We start from the raw sequence: 22,209 nt of genomic DNA, 5'->3' as shown, positions 1-22,209 counted from the left end.
GTTTCTTTGTGAACTGTTGTGCATCTTGTCCCACCTCCATTCCTCGTTCGGACCTGGGTGTAGTGAGGTTTTGAGTAGTGAAGCCATCCAATTGCTATTTTTCGTACTTGCTTTTCTGCATTTCTGTTGTTTTTTCTTGCCATTCCATGTGATTCTGATGGCATACGGTGACCCTTACTTGTCATCTTCCGATCCCCCATCTTCTCTTTTATTCTTTCTAAGAGAGACTCTCTGGTAGATGCCTGATGCTGCTGATTACAAAAAGAGACTGCAGCTAGTCGATCACCATAAGATGGTATATATTGTGCAGTGCAAGCTGTGCATTGGTCATAAGTGCAAGTAGCCTACTGCCTTGTCGATCTGCAAGCAAAAGATATTGGGAAAAATAGTTTGAAACATTAACTCATGCAAAACAAGTTTCAAGTTTATTTATTTAACAAAGGGACAGCATATTACATTATCATCATTCAAACAAAATGCAAAATATACAAGATTATAACCATAAGGCTAATTTCCATCTTTTGTCCCTTGACAGGTAAAAAATAACACAAGCCTACCGGTATTGCACACAATTTTCAAATCAAAAAGTAAAATTCCAAGACATAACCACAAATATCAGTAGCGTTGGTGGTGGTCGGCCCACAACACAAATGGTTTTACAAAGTTCAGGGGGTAGCTCTGGGCTATTTCAAGGTATCAGTGCCTGTCCTCGTCTTATCAAATTGTGTACTTGCGTGCATTTTACAAAACAACTAGTGCGGACACTAAATAGGAAAGGTACAAAAACTTACGTGAGTGAGATTCCTCAGGCGATTCTGATGAAAATGAATGACAGCAGTGGTTGAATTGAATACCTCTACAGCTCTGCGTGTATCAAAGCCATAGGCCTACGTGTGTTGTATCAGAGTCGTACGGCTCTGTGTTGTATTGGTTCAGACTGCCCCCGGTGACCAAAAAGTGTGCTGCAAATCAAAGTGGTGAACCCGCAGATGTAAGTTTTAATTTGCGTTATCTCGCAAAAGATTTGCGTTATCTCGCAAAAGGTTTGATTTTTCTCGCAAATGGTTTGAGTTATCTCGGGAAATATTTGCGTTATCTCGCAAAGTGTTACTCAGCATCCCCCCCCCCCCAAAAAAAATGTTTTCCCCTCAATGTCACCTCTGAGCTTCCGTAATGGGCCACCGTAAAAGCGTACAGATTAATATAGTAGAGCTTTTGCCTTCAAAACACCCATTTATAATGCTGGACCTGTGTTAATGGTAATAACCTTTTTGGGCTTCACAACTTCAATAAAACTCTTGTGGATCTGGTACCTTACCTCAACCTCCTTTGTACTGGCCGGATGATCGCTTGAACAGTGAGAAACGCGTTCAAAATCTGACTCAAAACTGGCGGGTATGCTATCGAATTGCGTCTGCATTATTGTAGACGTCTGCACATTTAACTAAATTCAAGCTGGCTGCCTAGCGTACAACAACAATAATAAACAAATCAAATCAACCGGTCAAAGGATTGTTTCCTCCTATGTGAAGCTAGCGGAAATGTTGAGATAAGCGCCGAGTTACTTCCTCCTTTTTTCAAAATAAAAGTGGTGCTCCCTTGGTGTTTCAATCAATTACCATAGACCCTCTCTGTCAGAGCTCTGTCTCAAACATGACTACAAGGAAAACTTGCAATTGACAAAGTGAGATGACTACAGTGGACACTGGAACACCATATATCGAAATTGAACAGTGAATTGAACAGTCCACCTCACCTCATTTCAGGAAATTGCTCATAGGCCTATGTAGTTAAGCCCTGGAAAAGTATGAGAAGAGAAGACACAGATTTTTTTCTCGGTGTTTGCATTGCCTATATTAACAGTAGCCTATATCCATATCAAGCCAAATGGAAGTCTATGGTGCCAAAATAAAACAATATCAAATGTAGGCCTACTTATAAACCATTTTAAAATGAATTTAAAATTCACCAGAGTGCAAAACTCCGTTCACTTGTGGCTTGATGCTAATTGTAGGCTACTATTTACTTTTTACATTACATTACATTACACTTAGCTGACGCTTTTTGTTTTATTCAAAGCGACTTACAGTTATTTACAGTACAGGGTATTGATTACAGTCCCTGGAGCAGTGTGGGGCTAGGTGCCTTGATCAAGGGAACTTCAGCCATGGATGTAGGTGTAGGGAGGGACTCAAGTGGGATTTGAACTGATAACACCCCGATTGAAAGACCAACTCCCTAACCGCTGTGCCACGGCTACTTCCAGTGATTATGCCAATAATAATAATTCTAATAGCCATAGGCCTATCTAAATAGTCTACTGAATACACTGAGAAGAAAATCATTCCCCCCCCATGCTGCCCATTCACAAATGTTACCTTTTTCATGAGTACGTACCGCACTTTCAAATTCTTATTCGTTATGACTGGGAAATTTGGACTTTTCATACATACTGTGTGAATTCCAATATGTAGACTACCGTCTTCCACTTGTGCTTGTGGCCTCGCCCCGCCTCCTGGCCCCGCCTCCATGGAGAAAACAATACAGTTTCCCAGCTGTCCACCTAGCCACAACAACTTTTGTGGGACTGTTTTTCATTCACATCCCCATTGCAAATGAGAAAATAACATTAGAATTGTGCTTTTGCAAGATATTGAATACATTTTCTGTTGTCAGTGACATCATCATGAGATCACAAGCAGGCAAGTGGGAAAGGGAGGAGGATAGACTGCATATTGGTATCCACCCATCCACTGTGCAAACCAAAATGAATTAAGTCAAAAACACTGCAAGCTGAAGAAAATAAGATCAAAAGCACAACAAACCGACAGCACTGTCTGCAAATGGAAAGTAAAGCCATAAGCCTGTAACGTGTTAATTACTGCAACTCCTTCCTGGCAGGTCTACCTGCTTGTGCGCTAAAACCAGAGGCGATTCTAGGTTCAGGTGGGGCCCCAAGCGGAAATGCAAGCTAATGAACATTTGCACCAAAATCACCACTACTGTAGGACAGTATGGGCTGTTATTCACTATCTAGGGGCTTGGGGGCCCCAAGCGGTTGCCTGCCTTGCCTGGTGGCAAGATGCGCCTCTGGCTAAAACCACTGCATATGGTTTAGAATCGGCGGCACATTTGGTGTTCACTCAACCCAAACGAACCCAAGTTACCCCTCTATTCATCGAGTTGCACTTTCTACCGATCGCTGCCCGGCGCAAGCACAAGGCCTTGGCACTTAGGCCTACCTACAAAACCACAGCAGGAACGGCTCCAGCTTATCTGAAGGATATACTTAGAGAATAGAACCGCGCTCTTCCAGCACAAGCCGTCTGGCTCTGCCACCTGCTCGCTCTAAGTACTCCCACTGAAGAAAGTTCTCCGTCGTTGTTCCACAGTGGTGGAACAGTCTCCCAGAGGCAGGACTAAGGGTGCAGTTATATTAATTAATTTCACCATATCTGAGAAAAAAAATGTTGTAGGCTGACAGTGGGGAAAGTTTATTGTTTTCTCCACGGAGGCGGGTCTTCAGCAAAATGCGAGGCCGCAAGCACAAGTAGAGGATGGGAGTGTGCATATTGGAATGCCGTGACACGTGTGCTTGCATGGTGTGCCCCTTGAACCCCTCCTCTGTTGCCTAGTATGTTGCCCCCATGTTACTTGTTACAAAAAAAAGAGAGGGAGAAGAGAGAAAAAACGCAGTGTTTTTGACCCCACCTATATTGCAACAAAGTCAGAACATGATGCCTGGGATCCGGGCGTAGGTCACGACGCACGGGTAGTCCAGTTTATTTTCTGTCTAAACCTTGGCTAAATTTAGACTGAAATTGGTTTTGTGTACATATTTGAAGTGTTTTGCATTTTTGAAAGTTTACCAAAATGCAAAAAAATGTCTTTCAAACTGCATTTGCCTTGTTTACTTGCCTTGTTTACTTTTTACCTCAACTTTTCATTTCATTAGCCTACTTCATTACATTATTTTTTACAGTAGGCCAACTTGTCAAGAAGTTTCAGATACTGTAAGACTTTAACTCTCAAGTAACATTTCAGTCAGGACTTTTACTTTTACCATAATCATATTTTGGAGAGGTACCCATACTTTTACTTGAGTATGAGATTTAGGCTACTTTATACAACACTGCCTATCAATGAAAAGGGTAACATTAGTGAATAGGCAGCATGAATTCTGGAAATAAACTACTACAAATATATTACACAGTGTCCCTTTAAGGCCGAGGCTACAAAAGACATCAACATTATTTATTACTTCTCAGGGCATTACGCAATCAGTTAAAAATCGCCTCAAAGTCTTGAGCAGAATGGAACAGAACATGCCTCCTGCCGCACTCTGATCGTTGGTGAATGAGGTTGTCGGACTTTGTTTTATGATGACCCTTGACCTAAAAGCAGACCAGGGATAAGGTCCGAAGACAGATTCCCAAGACAGTGCTCAGGACAGGGGGAGTCGGGGGCGTGAGACATGACGGCGGAGAGAGCTGTCCACAGGCAAAAAAAACAGTTTGTTCACAGTTGCCGCGCCCCTTACCCTACCACGCTGCCCCATAGAGCTGATTTCACCAAAACGGACTGTCTTGAACAGGTTGGTTTGCGTTTTTTAAATCTAAACAGTATTATGGAGAGTTGCAAGGAGAGTGAAGGCTATAGCCTATCTCCATATAAGACCAGACCGGCAAACTGTTCGCGCACTTATTAATCATTGTGCATAGCGCACAACCAACGCGCCCTCAGTCGTGCACTGAATTGGCGGAACACATACATACTTTTAAAATGTGGCATAAAAAGTTATAGGACCTAGGCGCTCCACATGCTGAAAGCTAATTATTCATCCCATTTGGAGTGTCTGTTAGAGAAATAATTTGGATAATGATATGTAATTACAACTGCATAACAGTTATTGATGGCAAATAGTGATTAAAATGCGTTCTCGTTTCCAAGTTATTAGACTACAATAATTGTACAATAACAATTATTGTTTTGGATGTTGCTGGCTACTGCATCGGATAAGCCAGCGTTCTGAAAGTAGGCTACCCCAGTTCCCCTCAGGCGCTACCTATTAATAACCTAGTTCTTCACTTTTAGTGCCACAGCTGCCAAGTCTCTCCACCACCATCAACATCAACAAAGAGTCTGAAAGCAATGATCAACGCAAGTAGGAGTTTGGCACGTTTGGCAAAAGTGTATTATTGTTTATTAAGTGAATGTTTATGCTGTATCAGCATTTTTTTTATTTCTCATGCTGCACCCCCAGTAACTTTCTTTACGTGTCAGGAGAACGCAACTTACGCAATGTTCACTCTACAGTGGGTCAAAAGGGGGAGGCGTTTCATGGTATATTGGACAATAATTGGTCCAGGCCCCTGTCACTCAGTCAAGAAGATAACCAGAGGGTCACAGAACAGCGCGAAATAGCATTCTCAGCTGTAATAGTGTAGAGTGAGATGTGGGATAATGAACCAGTGGTTTTCAAAGTGCTAGCGGGGGACCCCTGGGTGGGCGGCAAGGGGATGTTAAGGGGGCCAGGGCAGGTTGCCAGAGAAAGTATAGCCAAACAAAATAAATAAATAATTGTATTGAATATACTAAAGCAAAAAGTAACCTAAGCAATCACAGTGGGGAACTGTCTCATACTTATGGGATCCTAAGAAGCCGGCCTATAATTAGATCAGACAAGATTGCAGGAATGTGTCATTGCAGCTGCATGCACAACAAAACTGTACTTGTGTGTAAATGAGAGTAGATACGTTACGGTTTACAAACAAACACTACCCTGTGTCAGATTTACTATCCTATCACCTTACAGTTATTCAGAGCAGGCTAAAGGTCAACCGATAGGCCTACAGGTTTTTTAATGGCCGATGCGATACCGTTTTTTTTTTTTTTTTACATCACCCTTGGCCGATACCCGATTTCCAATACCCGATATTTGGGGCCGATATGGGTTTAAAAAAAAAAACTTTAAAAAATGACAGATATTCCAGGTCTCAAGTTAAAAATAAACATTCCTTTAACATTATCAAATTGAGGTAGAACTAGTAACATTTAAACACCCACTCTAACAATCAAGTAATGCCTAACAGTCAAGTAATGAAAAAATAAAGTGTCTTGGTGCTTTAAAAAAAAAACAAATGACATAAAATAATAAATATTGTGTATCGGCGAAAACCACACGCGTATCGGGCGATACCGATACACTTAAAATATGCAAATATCGGCCCGATGTGTTGGTCTATCCTTACACTGTATGATGGTGGACAGAGTAGGTATTGAAAAATCAGAAAAGGTTGCACCATGCATAGGTTCTTTATCGCACACTGAGCAAGGCAGAACGCAGAAGCGCGTGTAATAATAAAGAACCTATGCATGGTGCAACCATTTCTCGTTTTTCAGGTTTACAATATTTTGGGCAGCACTCTCAAACGAACAAAAACTTGTTGGGTGAAGCCTGCTCCAACCTTCATGAACAGAGTAGGTATTGCAAATGCTGCATTGAAATTGGGCTGCCTATTGCCAAATTTGATATTTTCTTAAATATTTACTTAGTATTAAACAATAATAAACTAATTAAAAATATTTAGTATAATATGATCAAAGTATAGTACATTTTGCAAATAAAAATGTGTATTTCTGGAGATTCAAAATTAAGATGATTCTCCTTTTCGTGTATGAAAATAAGGAATGCTTAGAATCTCATGATGGTGGCAAGTATTTTCAGAAAAGGTAACATTTTTGAATGGGCAGCATGATTTCCCGAAATGAACTGCTAAGATATTACTCAGTGAGTGCACCTTTAACACATTTTTTAACAGTTATTTGGGCACGCTTTTCTTTAGTTTGCCTGTGCAGGGAAGTGCCATGGACGGCCATGTGAGCTTGCAACAGCAGCAGCAGCAGCAACAGCAGCAGCGGCGGCAGCAGCAGCAGAAGAGGAGGAGGAGCCGCCACATAGGTCTGCAGAGATGCATGCTGGGACTGACCCTGCTGCTGCTGTTGATGGAGGTTGTCGTCAGCCGCCTCTGCAACTGCCTCATCAACATGGTGGACTCCTTCCACACGGTCTACGTCCTCCTCCAGCTGCTGCTCCTGCACCTCCAGACCAGACAGCCCCCTCTGGGCTCCTCTTCCTCCTCCTCCCTCTCGTCCTCCTCCATCGCGCCTCCTCCCAGTCCTCCAAACTCTGCAAACCCTGAAGGCCTCCTCCACCACCCTGGCCCAGACCCAGGCACCATCACGGACCCACTCACTTGTGAACACTCAACCAACACCAACACCAACGTCAACACCTCTCCCTCCTCCTCCACGTGCACGTCTTCGTCTTCGCTTCTCTCACAGCCCAGAGTGGTGGCGCGTCTGCAGCCGTTCGGAGCGCTGGTGTCATCGCTGCTGGTGGTATCCCTGTGCGTGTCCGTCATGCACGAGATCCTCCACCACGTGCTGCATCCGCACCCTATTCAGCACCCCCTGCTGGCTGTTGGCGCCAGTGTCCTCAGCCTGCTCTTCAACGCGGCCGTGCTGGCCTACGCTTGGGGCCACGGTATGTATGATATACTGTGTACTAATGGTTTTATTTAGACAGAAATATTTCTATTTTTGTATGACTTCTCTATTTTATATCTCCCTTATATATTTTTAACTTGTTTTTTTTTACTTCTTGGTCCTGTATGGATACAGCCCTAGTCTGTATGTACTATGTCATCTACTTTTACACATAGCTGCGCGCACTGTATGTTACTGCTGCTGCTGCAACACGTGAATTTCTCCACTGTGGGATAATGAAGGGCATACACACTCACTTACTTACTGCCAATGCTTGACAACTCTTGGCCCCGAAAGTGCCCCCGAGACAACTGCTCTAAGCCCCGTACCGCCACAAAAACAAAAAATGCACGCTAAGCGCACACTACACCTGTCCTGGGCGAAAGGAAAGCAGAAACATATCACTGCGCATCCCACTACTGGAGGACAACACCCAAAGAAAACGCACTACTGAACACACTACTCAGCTGCGTGCCTCAGATGAGGACTTCAAAGCTGGAGGGCCGGCTCTCACAACCTCTCTTAATCCTATTGTGTTTTCTGTTGATTTTTGTTGACACTTACTTACTCACTTACTCACTTACTGACTTTCTTACTTGCTCTCGCAAACAGCAGCAGGAGCAACAGACCTCGGCACTGAAACCTCCACCACCTACTCCACCAAAAGAACAGGATGCGGCATGGAGTCGTATCACCCACCGACAGGTGAGGAAGTGATACAATTTCATCGTGAATTGACTGATGTCCATATACAGTATATACCAGAGAGAGTAGAGAGAGAGAGGTTCCATTGGCCCATTGTTTCCGGGTTCTATTATTGCAAGGGGGAAGGGGGGGAAATCCCCCTTTAGGCAGACCTAGGCAGACCTAAGGACTGTTCTATTCATTCTAGGAGCATTATGACACGCCCCTTTAGGCAGACCGGAACCTGGTCACATTAGGTGCCCATAGAAACCTATTATGTTGGCATATCTCTATATACAGTACTTAAAGAATATCTTATATACTTAAAGAATCTCTGGTATATACTGTATTATTGGTACATTTTATGAAACCTGTGAATGACGTGATTATCTTGAAATGTTGATTGGAAAATACTGCAAAAATCTCATGTTTTATTTTTGACGAGCCACATTTAGTAATAATGGCTTTTAAAATGTGTGCCCTTTTAGAATCCTTTGGATACTCTTGAGTGCCCGAGGACTATTGTTTTTGTGTATATCCTTTATTGTCATCTGTGAAAATGTGTGCTGGATGTCAAGCGTGTGCCCTTCGCACCATCCGGCTCTACGAAACAGCAAGCATGTGTCCTTCGCAATCCCAGCAGCTACTTGCTCTCTGGGGTGTGACCGCGATGAGGCGCTACCTCTTGCAGAACCGAAGGCCGTCGAGGGACAGCTGAATGAGGTTTCGCAGAGCCAGCAGTCCAACGCTTTGGAGCTGGAGGATGGTCTGTCTCGGGTTCCGGAATGCACTGGTCTTCTCGGCAACAGTGGTGAGTGGACAGTTCAAGTCAAGTCAAGTCAAGTAGGTTTTATTGTCAATTTCTTTACATGCACTGGTCATACAAAGAATTTGAAATTACATTTCTTGCTTTCCCATACAGACATAGACTAATTAAGGTAAGGACATAGACAGTATAGACATAGACAGTACTTATACATGGACTTAAGACAGTATGGACATAGACAGTGCTCATACAGACATTTAAAAGTGCAAGACTGGACAACAGAAGACTTGTAGAGGACATACATTAAGAGGTATTTGTTGTGTTTTTGTGCTTTTCCTAAAAAAAGTCCTTTATAGCGTTCTGACATGGTAATAGTAGCATTTTGAAGAAAATAAATATAAAAAGGTCTGTCAAGTACACCAGCAGCAGTGTGTGTGTGTGTGTGTGTGTGTGTGTGTGTGTGTGTGTGTGTGTGGTGTGTGTGTGTGTGTGTGTGTGTGTGTGTGTGTGTGTGTGTGTGGTGTGTATGTGTTTAGTGCAGGTAGAAGGTGCGGTGTGCGTCTTGTGTGTGTGTGTGGTGTGTGTGTGTGTGTGTGTGTGTGTGTGTGTGTGTGTGTGTGTGTGTGTGTGTGTGTGTGTCAGTGTGTGTATGTTGGGTTTAGTGCAGAAAGTGCAGTGTGCTTGTGTGTGTGTGTGTGTAGGGGTGTGTGTGTGTGTGTGTGTGTGTGTGTGTGTGTGTGTGTGCATGTTTTGAGTTAGTGCAGGTTGAAAGTTCAGTCACAAGTATAGTAGTGCAGGTGGAATGTTCAGTCGCAGATATGGTGGTGGGGAATGGGGGGGGGTTGTCAGTGGCCTTGCTGGCTAGAGGCTGACAGTGGGGGGGGGGGGGTTGTCAGTGGCCTTGCTGGCTAGAGGCTGACAGTGGAGGGAGAGTGGGTTGAGTGTTCAGCATCTTGATCGCTTGGTGCATTGGAACGGAACGGAGGCGCCTGTACCTCTTTCCAGAGGGCAGGAGGCTGAACAGTTTGTGTGCAGGGTGGCTTGTGTCTTTGATGATCATCAGTGCTTTCCGGGTGAGGCGTGTGGTGTAAATGTCCTGCAGGGAGGGGAGTGGTACTCCAATGATCTTCTTCGCTGTGTTCACAACACGCTGGAGTGTCTTCCTGTTTTTCTCCGTGCAGCTTCCTCCCCACACTGTGATGCAGTTGGACACGACGCTCTCTATGGTTCCTCTGTAGAATGTTGTCATGATGGAGGGTGTAGCACTTGCCTTCTTTAGTTTGCGCAGGAAGTAGAGACGCTGATGGGCCTTCTTCGCCAGTGATGTAGTGTTGGTGGTCCAAGAGAGGTCGTCGCTGATGTGCACTCCAAGGAACTTGGTGCTGCTCACTCTCTCCACAGCATCGCCGTCGATGGTCAGTGGTGGCAGTTGTTTTTGGACCCTTTGGAAGTTGACAACAATCTCCTTGGTCTTGTTGACATTCAGCAGGAGGTTGTGTCTTTGCACCATCTGGCCAGCAGGTCTACTTCTTCTCTGTAGTGAGTCTCATCGCCCTTGGTGATGAGGCCCACCAGTGTTGTATCATCCGCAAACTTCACTAGATGGTTAGTGCTGTGGGTCGTTGTGCAGTCGTGTGTCAGCAGCGTGAACAGCAGGGGCTGAGAACACAACCCTTGCGGAGCCCCCGTGCTCAGGGTCAGGGTGCTCGAGGTGTTGTTCCCTACCCGTACTGCTTGTGGTCTTTGCATCAGGAAGTCCAGCAGCCAGTTGCAGAGGGAGGTGCTGAAACCTAGTTTGTCCAGTTTTCTGATGAGTTTTTGTGGTATTATGGTATTGAATGCTGAACTGAAGTCAATGAACAGCATTCTCACATATGAGTCTTTATTGTCCAAGTGGGTGAGGGCTGGATGGAGGGCAGAGCAAATTGCATCCTCCGTGGATCGCTTGGCTCGGTATGCGAACTGGTAGGGGTCTAGGGTGGGGGGTAGGGTGGCTTTGATGTGTGACAGGGACTAGCCGTTCGAAGCACTTCATGATTATGGGCGTCAGTGCTACAGGACGGTAGTCATTGAAGCATGATGGTGATGATTTCTTCGGCACAGGTATGATGGTAGCAGCTTTAGCTGGTCTGGGATGCAGGGGGTGATGTGTGTGTGTGTGTGTTGGGGGATTCTAACTTTAAAAAGGGGTGACCCTACCGTGGCTCTCAGGGTAGGGCACTGGGGGCTGCTACGCCGGCGACCCAGGTTCGATTCTAGCCCGGGTCGTTTGTTGAACCTTCCTCATCTCTGTCTCCCACACGTTTCCTGTCAAAATCTCTCACTGAATAAAAGTCCAAAACATTTATTAAAAAGAAAATTTTAAAAGGGACAATTTTATTTTAATAGTTTTTTTTTTAAAAAAATTGAAATTTAAAAGGTACACTGTGTGAGATGTTTAGTTGTTTATTTCTTGAATTCATGCTACCCACTCACTAATGTTATCTTTTAATGAATACTTAGGCTACCACCACCATCAAATTCTAAGCATTCATTATGACTTGAAAAAATGCACTTGTCATACATGAAAAGGGGGATCTTCTCCATGGTCCACCATTTTGAATTTCCAGAAATTTTCCAGCCATTTTTAGCTGCAAAAAAATGTCATGCAAGGTGTACCTTTAAGGGGTTTGCATGAAGAGCTGACTTGTGGGCAATTTGTCTTTTTCGGGATGACAGACAAGTCAAACCAGTCAAACGAGTCAAGCAAGTTCTGCTTTGAGGTGAGGAAGGCATGAACTACTTTCAGGTTTCAGACAGAAAACATAGAAAGCTGGGGCATGTAAATTATTATGTGTGCCTTCCCGTCCTCCACTTGTGCTTGTGGCCTCGCGTTTTGCTGACCGTGGAGAAAACAAGAAAGCCTCAATGGAGAAAACAATAATGTTTCCCGACTGTCAGCCTAGCTACAACAATTTTTGGGGGACTATTCTTCATTCACCATCCAGATTGCAAATGAGAAAATGACTTTAGAATTCTGCTTTTGCAAGATATTGAATTTATTGTCTGTCGTCAGTGACGTCATCATGAGGTCACAAGCAGTCAAGTGAGCAAGGGTGGACGGGAGTCCGCACATTGGAATCCACCCGATGTGTTGAAGGGGCACAATGTAGGATTACATAGTTAACGCAGTGCCCGTGCCATGCCTGTCTCAAAATCTACACCGTCATGGAAAAAAATTATGATTAACTAAAGCTTGCTGTGATATTGTTTTTCATCAAAGAATGCCAGCAGTTGATACAAATATGAATATTTATCTGGCGGTATGTAAAGCACATTTTTCGTTTAAGAAGCGCTTCCCACGACACTCGTTCGGGTCGCTCTGTCGAAAGTTACATTTGGGGTTCAGTTCAGTTCAGTTAGGTTTATTTGATGGGGACAGACAGATACACATCATGTAGGCTATACAAACCCAACAGAATTGCATCATAGCATTTATAACCTTGGCCTATTTTCAATGCCCGTCCCTAAAAGGGCAGCCGATACAGGGCAGCCGATACAGGGCAGCCAATACACATATAGGAGATATCTAACCATAGTTCAATGTCCAGTCACTCGTTTCTTCATCCACTAATTAATAAAAATATACAATCTCTGCCTATTTTTCTCAATACCTGATCTACCTTACACACATAGTGTCATGGCGACACACACACACACACACATACACACACACACACACACACAATCACATTCCCACCCACACCCTTTCAATACGTTTAAAATCAACACACACACACAATTCCCTGCAACAGCCCCTCTGGTGGACCTTCCAACTGCCTGCATAGTTGGATTAGGTCACAGAGCGCTTGAGGGGCTTGACCATGCAGGCATTTATAGGTCAAGTTAATATTTGACAAAGCTATATAGTTGTCAAAGCTCATCATGTTCAGGTCCCGCTGAACATCACAGTGATGGGCTCTACATGGTCTCTTACCCAAGATTTTCAGCGCACGGTTGTAGAGTCTCTCCAGAGGTCTTATTGCTGAAAGACCTGCCTGTGACCATGCAGTTATACAGTAGCCAAGGGGAGAGAGAATGATTGAGTTGGCTGCGGACTGTGACAGTCACGAGAGTCATCGTTCACTTACTATTGACTCAAATAAGCATCGGCTGACTTAGGACAGTGATTAATTAAACTTTAAGGAAATTAATTCATTAGACAGTGTAACATGAAACGCACGACAAGCAGATCAGGGTACAATTATCTTTCGCGAAAGGAGAGAGAGATTGAGATGAGATAAAATGAGATTGAGATTGAGAACTACTCTTTTGGTTGCCTTCCGAACTCTCTCTGTCTTTGCCTTCGCTTTTAATGAGAAGACACAGGAATGGAAATTCACAGAGGTCACACAGTTCAGTGGTGAGAGAACTCTCCCAGCCTCTTATCTTGCAGGTGTTGAGCTCACACAGAAAAAAGAGCTCACACAGAAACAGGCCTCACACAGAAACAGGCCTCACACAGAAACTGACCTTGACCAGAAACATACAGAGGGAAGAACAGTCTTAACTGCGTATTAGAATTATTCTTACAGGATGTTAATCAGAAATCAGGGGCATGCAATTTATACCGGCTTCTAATGCATTGAATCAAAGGTGTCTGGCGTTATGTGAAAAAGGCCTGTATCCAAGACCAGGGCTGTACTGCAGTAACCTTGCCATCAGAGATGGACTGTTGCTTCTAATATACAGGTGAAAGTGTAGCCTAGTAAACTAGCCCCACCCGCCAGTGGCCAAAATTATTTTAAATTACACATTTAATCTCACATTTAGGCTGGTTTATCAGGCTAGTGAAAGTGCACATTTGGTGTTACTTTCAAATTAAAATATTTCAGGTAGTAGGCCCTATGAATGACTTTTTTCACACATTATCTTTCTATTCAAGTCAAGTCAAGTGTACTTTTTATTGTCAAAAATCTATTTAACAGGGTTAGCTAAGTAGTTTGAAATCGCATTTGAGCAGTCCCCAATGTGCAGTTTAATTAAAACATATAAATAATACATTGACAATTATCTCTCTCTCTCTCTCTCTCTCTCTCTCTCTCTCTCTCTCTCTCTCTCTCTCTCTCTTCTATTGCCAATTAAATCAATCTCCAGGTAATTCAGCTTCCCTGAACGACAGTCACCCGTCAACACCCCTCAGAGCACCGCCATCCACCACAACAGTTCAGCGTGGGAGGACCGGCCGTCTTGTGAGTCTCCTCCTCCGGGACCTGCTCTGCCCATCCCTGGCCCTGGCCAACGCCCTGGCATCGCTGCTGCTGGGCACCCCCAACTGCCACCACCACCACCCAGAGCCCGAGAGGGAGGAGCCGCTCCATTGCAGCAGCGTAGTCTACCTGGACCCGGGCCTGTCCACCGTGGCCGTGCTGGCGCTGCTGGCGTTCGCCGTGCCCGAGGTGCACCGTCTTGGGCTACTGCTGCTGCAGAGCCGCCCCCCGCAGCTCAGTGTCGTGGAGCTCAAGCGCCGCCTGGTGGCCGTGCGCGGCGTGGCGGGCGTGCACGAGCTCCACGTGTGGCAGCTCAACGAGCGCTGCTGGGTGGCCTCCGTGCATGTGCACGTGAACGTAAACGGGTTCGGGTCGGGGTCATCGTCGTCGTCGGGACTGGGAGTGCTGCTGATTCAAGTGGTGGAGGAGGTGACGGAGACTCTGTGCCGTGCCGGGGTGAGCGTGTGCACGGTACAGCCGGAGGTGTTGCCCGAGAGCGCGGGTGGGGGGGACACGGCTGAGCCTCCGCCGGGCGAACCTGGTGGTCTAGGAGGCGATTGGCCCTGCAGCCTGGCCTGTGGAAAGAAGTGCGAGAAGATGCTGTGCTGCTCACCTGCTGCCATACAAGAGGACAACAGGCACTACTCCCTCTAGTGGCGGAAAGCAGGACTGCACTGGGTCCAAAAAAAACGGCCCAAGGCATTTGTGGCGTAGTTCAGCCCCACACACAGCCCCCATCTTTCTGCGATGTTTTGACTGCTTTATAAGTCCATTGTCTTATGTATTACAGCTGGACCAATGGACTACTAAATGGTGGGCCAGTCTCTACGGCAAAAACGTAATAAAAACAAAAATGAACCAACAACAACAGCAGCAATGGGCCCGGATGACTGTCGGCCCACTGGGAAAATGCCCTGTATGCCAGATTCCCAGTCCAGCCTTGATGGAAAGGCCCAGAGCCTGGAGACATAACGTTCGAGAATACTCATGTGTGGAGGGCTGAGTTTCAAGCAGTTGAACACTAAACATGATCATATCATAACAGTTCACAATAGAGCTAAATGAAATTGTTGTATGACTTGAAGGTGCTCTTTTATAACCTCTTGCTTTGTATATGTTGACATGGTTTGTATTCATTAATGTACATTTTGAGGATGACCGTTAAACCTGTTTACAGTAATAATCACCATTCTTTGCTATGGTCGTAATCAGTCTTATAGCAATGTACTGTAGCCTACACTGTAACAAATAGCTGTTTATTTACGGAAATTCTGCAACAGCATTCTACTGCTTTTCGAAAAAACAGACAACTACTGTGAAAATATTACTTTGAGTCACATATTGAGCAAAAACAGTAAGTACTGCACAATAGCAGTATTCGCCGTTGTGGAAAAAACTAGAGATGCACCGGATCCTGATTTTTAGGATCCTGCCGGATACCAGATCCACTGAATAAGATCCTGCCGGATCCGGAACCGGATACCGGATCCTACAAAAGGTTTGAAACATATAGTCTACTCGCACACGTGGGCCCTTTTTATTACGTTGGCGCAAACTATTGTTTAGACTCATTGGCTTATTGCCACACTGCCTCCAATAGCCGCTTCCAAAGGGATTTCACTCCATGCAGTGATTGGGGTTGTGAAAGACTGAAAAGCCTAGGCTAGACATGCACCAGACCCTGATTTTTAGGTAACATGCCGGATACCGGATCCACTGCTTAAGATCCTGCCGAACCCGGACCCTGTGAAAAACTCTATTATCCTGACGGATCCGGATCCGGAACCGGAACCGGATCCGGTGCATCTCTAGAAAATAACAAGTTATTTTAGGCAGCACCATTGAAACCCATTCATCCTCCACTTGTCCGTGATCACCATCAAACTTCAATACCACCTGAAGAACTGAAGTCATTCTGACTGGTTAAAGATTATCTGATACTATCAAGCATGATGAAACAATTCCTAAGGAAACTGCAATACTTAAAAAGTGCTTGATGCAGCAAAGTGTGAGTAGCACATGCATTTTGATAGTGATGAAAGTGTGAATGGCTGAAACATTTTAAGAACTTGTAACAGTCTTGCAACAAGCAGCCCCATCTAAACTGCTAATCAGTGCCTGGCCTCACCTGAGTAGGGCTGTTATGCCATTATTCAATTACGGGCGTCACCTGCCAAGGGCCTGATGACTCTGGTCACATGGTACTCTTGCACCTGTATATAAATCTGGACTATCAACACTTCAGTTGCTTGCCTGCCTGCTGGCTGGCCTGCATGGCACAGCATAGCACTTATTTGCCTACAAGCTTGCCTACAAGCTTGCTTACATGCTTGCACACTTTCCTCTTTGTGAAAGCTTGCTGTATGTGGCATCATTTGTGGCATTGTGGCATATAATGTGCCTGCTGCAAATTAGGCATTACTTTGAGAGCTAGCTTGTAGTGCTGCTTGTTTGCTGTGCTACTTGGTGCAAAATATTTTTTAAAGACTGACCAATGCTATATTCATCATTGGCTCATCAAGAGATACAGTAAAAAGCCCCAACTTGCACACTATCATTGTAACATAGCACTGCGTACTCTGACATTTTGTTCATGCCCACATCTTTCAAAGGACCACCGCAAACCATTTTCTCAATACAGCATTGCGGCATAGTATCATGCTCAAGGCACTCCAGTCATGGTGAACGATGGGAGGGTGGGGTGGTAACATGGCCAGGGTACCACAGTTATGGAGAATGATGGGTGGGGTGGGAAGTTGCCATGGCCATATTCATGAATACAACTATGACCCAGTATTTGCCTGTCATCACACAGTACAATTCAACTTTTTAACTGAAATGTACTGTTATTTTTCTGTAGAGTACTGTTATTTAACAGTTCAATTGCTGCTGAAAAAATTTTATATACTGTGATACATTAAACAGCAATGAGCTGTATTTGATTTTTGGTGTGAAATAACAGTAGAATTACAGGTAAATATAATTGCCAGTAACTGCCGTTATTTTGCAGGGAAATTTTCTTACAGTGTACATTTCCATTCCAAATGGTCAGTGAATGTTAATGAAACAGAATCAAATACAGACAAGTGCATAGGCACTCATGTTCAAATATGCATAAGTCTTTTTCACACAAAAGTGTTTTGTCAAACAAAATATCACACATTGGCTACGTTTACATGATGTCTTGAATTCCAAATTATTAATTCTGAATTAATTAGTTCCAAGTGTTTACATGACGTGTTTAAAGCGGAATTAAGCTTTATTCAGAATTAAAGTGAATTAATTATGAATTAAATGTCTCATGTAAACGTAGCCTTTATGTCAGATATATGCTGTGCAGGCTACTGCTGACATAGGCCTAATAGGGACCATTCGGTTGGCTTTTTGTATTGCTTGGTACCAACACGAATTCAGTGTAATCACTCCTCATTGTAATATTTCTGGGCAGGGTACGACAAAAAGCTCCAGCAGGTACACAAGACAAAAAATGCCCTTAAGTATCATCATGTAAGGATTATATTCCACTCCCTTTTAATTATACACAGCGTATATTTTACAGCCACACTACATCAACATTAGGTCTGTACTCCTGTAATTTCCCTTGACTGTTAGGGCCTCCGCACATTGGCTCTGACAGGACTGCGGAGCACTGTCGCTTCCGACAGAATTCCGACCCCCAAACCCTATTTCAGACGAACATGATAGCATTGATAGTCAATGGGCAGCTCCGACAAAATAGAACTCGTCTCTAATCGCTGGCCGACATCCGCGAATGTCCGCCGGACATCGACGCCAGTGTGCGGGGTTCTATTGAAAACAATGGAATCGCACTTTGTCAGAGCCGATGTGCGGAGGCCCTTAGGCTGGCCTCTTATCTAAGATGACTGGCAGTAGATAAAAGGGCATTGGGCTGTTTTTGTCTGTACATTTATTGACATAGCCCACGTTTACATGACGTTTTTAATTCCGAATTAATTCCACTAATTATGAGGGGCCCCCTTTAAGCCAAAAGTGCCCAGGCCCCAGTGGTGAACTAAGTAAAAGTAAAAGTACTTTCGTGGTGTAATTACAGCAGTAACACATGATATTACATAGCTGTTACACCGTTTACGCCATTGTACCTACCTATTGAGATAGACTTTGTTATTACTGAAAATCAATAAAAATCTAACAAGGACCCACCACAAACTCAACCCAACCTGTGCAGAATCAGCTTACCGTAATACAAGTACATTGGTCTACTTTTTACTCAGATAAGTGACCTGACCTGTGTTGGAAAGCAACTGTGTTTCTTCTTTTTTACTTTTACTTTTACTTTTACTTTGTTCATCACTGCCAGGCCCTAATTCTCCCCCAGTCCAGTCCTGGAGGGTGGCCTCAGATGGTGAACACAACATGGACGGCTCCAGTCACCCACTACTTCGGGTTAAGTCGTGAGTCACTGCAGTCCGGTCGGTTGAGACTGCATTATCATGTGAACCTATGGGACACCTAAGTCACACCCTCTTCTTCCTGGTTCATGGGGCAATAAGTTGCAAAAAATTGAATGGAATTGAACGAGGCGAGTCGTGGTGGATTTGTGGTGCATAGATGGAGGTCCAAGGTTTGGATTGGTGTCGAAAAACCACTCATGTCAAGTCCAGTAATTATTTTTTGACTCCCCATGCCCCATGAACCAGGAAGTAGAGGGCGTGACTTAGGTGCCCCATCGCGGCGAAGTCGAAATCTCTGAGTAGCAGTAATCCCTCATGCGAGTGACCAATTTTGTTTGTGTGGGCTACCTTTACACTGTGAGCCATTTGTTTTTGTGTGCCGTGATGTTTCATTCATGTTTATGTTTATTACACGTTGTTTGAATCGCCCTTATTTGTGTTTTTGGTTTTCGGTGTGTTATGTTCACACAGAGTGGAGTGGCTCATCATCTTCTGTCCAAAATATTAGCATATTACTCATTGTTCTTATCCTTCATCAGAGGTGTCAAAAGTCAAAGTACTTTTGTGGTGTAATTACAACACTAGCACATGACATTACATAGCTGTTACACCGTTTAGTCCATTGTACTTAATGAGAGAGATAGACTGTGTTATTACTGAAAAACACTGAAAACCTAACAAGGACCCACCAGACACTTAATCCAGCCAGTGCAGAGTTAGCTAATCGTAAAACAAGTATACACAAGTCTACTGGTTACTTGTGTTCGAAGGAAACAGTTTCTTTTTTCACTTTTACTTTTACTTTTGACACCTCAGTCCTGGTTGCATAGTAAGAACCTTGTATGAATGCAGGCTGGGTTCAATCTCGCTGCCTGATACAAACCTCAAGTGAACTGTGAGTGATCTGCACATTTTTCAGCAGAGTTCTAAAAGAAGAAAATAAAAAGAATTGTAGGCTGTGTTAACAGCTGTGTCCTCATTCATCATCCAGAACCTGTCGGGGGAAATTGTTGTGTACATAACACCTGGGTTGTCTCACCCATAACGAGGCTGGCATAGTCACCTTTTAATCTGAATAAAACAAAGTTTGAAATTGTGTAGGCCTACCACCACTTAGTTACACAGAAGGGTGAGTTAGGGCCTAATTTGCAACAGTGCTGTCTCTGGCTGGGTCCAATTAGTTGCAGTCTTCAATTTTCACCAGCAGAGGTCGCTGTTGTTGAATCTTCAAAGACCACCCTGATTTCTGTAATAATAGCCGAACAGTCAATCACTAGGAGAGCCCTTTCGAAGCCTCTCTAATTTTCTGGGACCAATCGTCCCAGATAGTAGCTGGTCCAAGGGGAGCGTTTGAGTGTTGAATGGTCCTGGGTGGCCAGTCAAATAATTCACGGATATCCAGTAGCCTATAAATGCCCTTAAGACACGGCTTTATAAATTAGCTGTTACCAGCATGGCAATGACCAAGTCGTAATGTATTACTAAAGGCCCTGTGCACTGTCATAGTAGTGTAGTACTATAGTAGTTAACTTTCAATGCCTATTACAGCGTGCCACAGGAGGTACGGCGCGCATTAAAGGGCTACGCAGTAGGCCTACAAGCACATGGATCTGAGGTGTTTCATTCCCTCATCAATCATGTGAGATTGGATCTTGGAAACTCCTCCTTCCTCAGTTCAGTTCTAATTTTATATGACTGTCAGTTACTCTCATTAATGTATAGGCCTACATCTTCAAACAAATGTGTGTACCACCACCACTCTCACAGTAGGCCTAAGGGATATTATGAAACAAACTGTGTGGATGTCATAGTTTGTTTGAAATCAGAGATTTTTAGCATATGAATGCAATTGTATTGAGGTGAACTTTTGGGGAACTTTTAGTTATTTTATTATCAAAATTGAGGTTGGCTGGCTGTACAACAACAACAACAACAACAACAACAACACAATCAAACCCCTGAATAGGTCCAAAGACTTGTTTCCAGTCTTACTACTTTTTTCAAAATAAAAGTATGTTGTCCTTGGTGTTTAAATCAATCAGATCACTTTTTCTTTTCACTCACCTCATACAGAGATTGTTTGGGTATATCGAGGTCAGGCCAAACCAATGATGTCTTATGCAACTAGACTTGCTGTAAGGGTCATTCCACGCCAAATCAACAAGAGCCCGCGCACTTAGGTCTCAAAAAATTCTGAAAATATTACCAAGTGTACCCATGGTACTTAAGAGAAACACTGTAAATTTATTTGAATGTAAGATGTGTACTCTCCGTGTTACAGCCAATTTTACTGGGGGAGGGGGGTGCCCATTTTGTTCACACTCTTTTTTTTGTCAAAGTCCACAAGCCCGTAGCTCAATAACTAAACCATGTAGGAAGCTCACATTTGGCATGCTGGTACATAGATAGGAATAGTTTGTTGCAAAACTGTCAGTTTTGGTCTGTATGATCCTGCATCGTCATGGCATTCCCTCAAAGATGATACAAATTGTAATGGAGTTTTTAGCTGTGCTCTGTTTAGGCCTTCAGAAGACATATTTGTGCCAAACATAGCCTCTTGATTTTTTTCCCCTTGTAGAGACAAGTAGGAACATTCTCAAAAAAAGCTATAAATAGAAAGGAAACCCCATCAGTGTTTGAACAGAAGACCTCACAAGTTTGACAAATCATTTTGGGTGTCATTTTCAGAGCTCCAGAACCCCTTGTGGGATTGTCCACAGATTTTTATTTTATTTTTTTCTTCATTCTCCAGGAATTCTTCTTTTTAAAAATGCAAATGAGACTTGTCTTATGTGATGTTTTCTTTTGTAATTTCCAACCTGAACATGGGCAACATGCACACTGAGGGCAATATGTTTTCCATGCGTTTCTTCCGCTGCCATCTGCTGGTCAAAAAAAGTAACAACATGACTCCTTGTGCCTGACCTACTGTCTCTTTTGGTGTGCGATCCTGCTCCCACATTGAACGCTCCTGAAATCATTGAAATTGAAAGGGATACCTGCACCCCTGCACAGGGACTCTCGGGTGATCATATCTGGTCAAAATTTGCATTTGATAATTTAGTCTTTACATTAAATGTTATCGAAATCATGTTGCTCTCTTTTTGCATTTTGCCAATGTTCAGGGTGGAAATTAGAAAAGAAAACATCACATAAGACAAGTCTCATTGGTATTTTTAAAAAGAAGACTTCATGGAGAATGAAGAAAAATATAAAATAAAAATCTGTGGACAATCCCACAAGGTGTTCTGGTGCTCTGAAAATGACACCCAAAATGATTTGTCAGACTTGTGAGGTCTTCTGGTCAAACACTGATGGGGTTTCCTTTCTATTTATAGATTTTTATGGGAGTGTTTCTACTTGTCTCTACAAGGGGAAAAAATCAAGAGGCTATGTTTGGCACAAATATGTCTTCTGAAGGCCTAAACAGAGCACTGCTAAAAACTCCATTACAATTTGTATCATCTTTGAGGGAATGCCATGACGATGCAGGATCATACAGACCAAAACTGACAGTTTTGCAACAAAC

At 43.7% G+C, this 22,209-nt stretch overlaps 2 protein-coding genes across 4 annotated transcripts in view; one reads left to right on the top strand and one right to left on the bottom strand.

Moving 5' to 3' along the window:
• Positions 1 to 1,549, bottom strand: part of LOC134450174 (uncharacterized) — a 31,755-nt gene extending 30,206 nt beyond the window's left edge. Inside the window, exon 1 of the mRNA XM_063200027.1 lies at positions 1,319 to 1,549. Coding sequence (XP_063056097.1) covers positions 1,319 to 1,420 — 102 coding nt within the window. The 5' untranslated portion in view covers positions 1,421 to 1,549. The remainder of the gene's footprint in view (positions 1 to 1,318) is intronic.
• Positions 1,550 to 4,304: 2,755 nt separating this feature from the next.
• LOC134450173 (proton-coupled zinc antiporter SLC30A1-like) lies at positions 4,305 to 15,704 on the top strand. Of its 3 annotated transcripts, none has more exons than XM_063200026.1 (5): positions 4,305 to 4,594; positions 6,846 to 7,546; positions 8,164 to 8,253; positions 8,873 to 9,043; positions 14,135 to 15,704. In XM_063200026.1, exons 2-5 carry the CDS (start codon positions 6,868 to 6,870, stop codon positions 14,899 to 14,901), a joined length of 1,707 nt encoding a protein of 568 aa, XP_063056096.1. In that variant the 5' UTR covers positions 4,305 to 4,594; positions 6,846 to 6,867; the 3' UTR covers positions 14,902 to 15,704. The 3 variants fall into 3 exon arrangements, with proteins under 3 accessions (XP_063056096.1, XP_063056095.1, XP_063056094.1); XM_063200025.1 differs by having other exon boundaries at positions 8,161 to 8,253; positions 8,876 to 9,043; XM_063200024.1 differs by having other exon boundaries at positions 8,161 to 8,253.
• The last annotated feature ends 6,505 nt before the right edge of the window (positions 15,705 to 22,209 follow it).

Source organism: Engraulis encrasicolus, chromosome 6, assembly GCF_034702125.1.
Source record: "Engraulis encrasicolus isolate BLACKSEA-1 chromosome 6, IST_EnEncr_1.0, whole genome shotgun sequence".
Classification (NCBI taxonomy): domain Eukaryota; kingdom Metazoa; phylum Chordata; class Actinopteri; order Clupeiformes; family Engraulidae; genus Engraulis; species Engraulis encrasicolus.
This window is presented reverse-complemented; position numbering and strand designations above follow the sequence as displayed.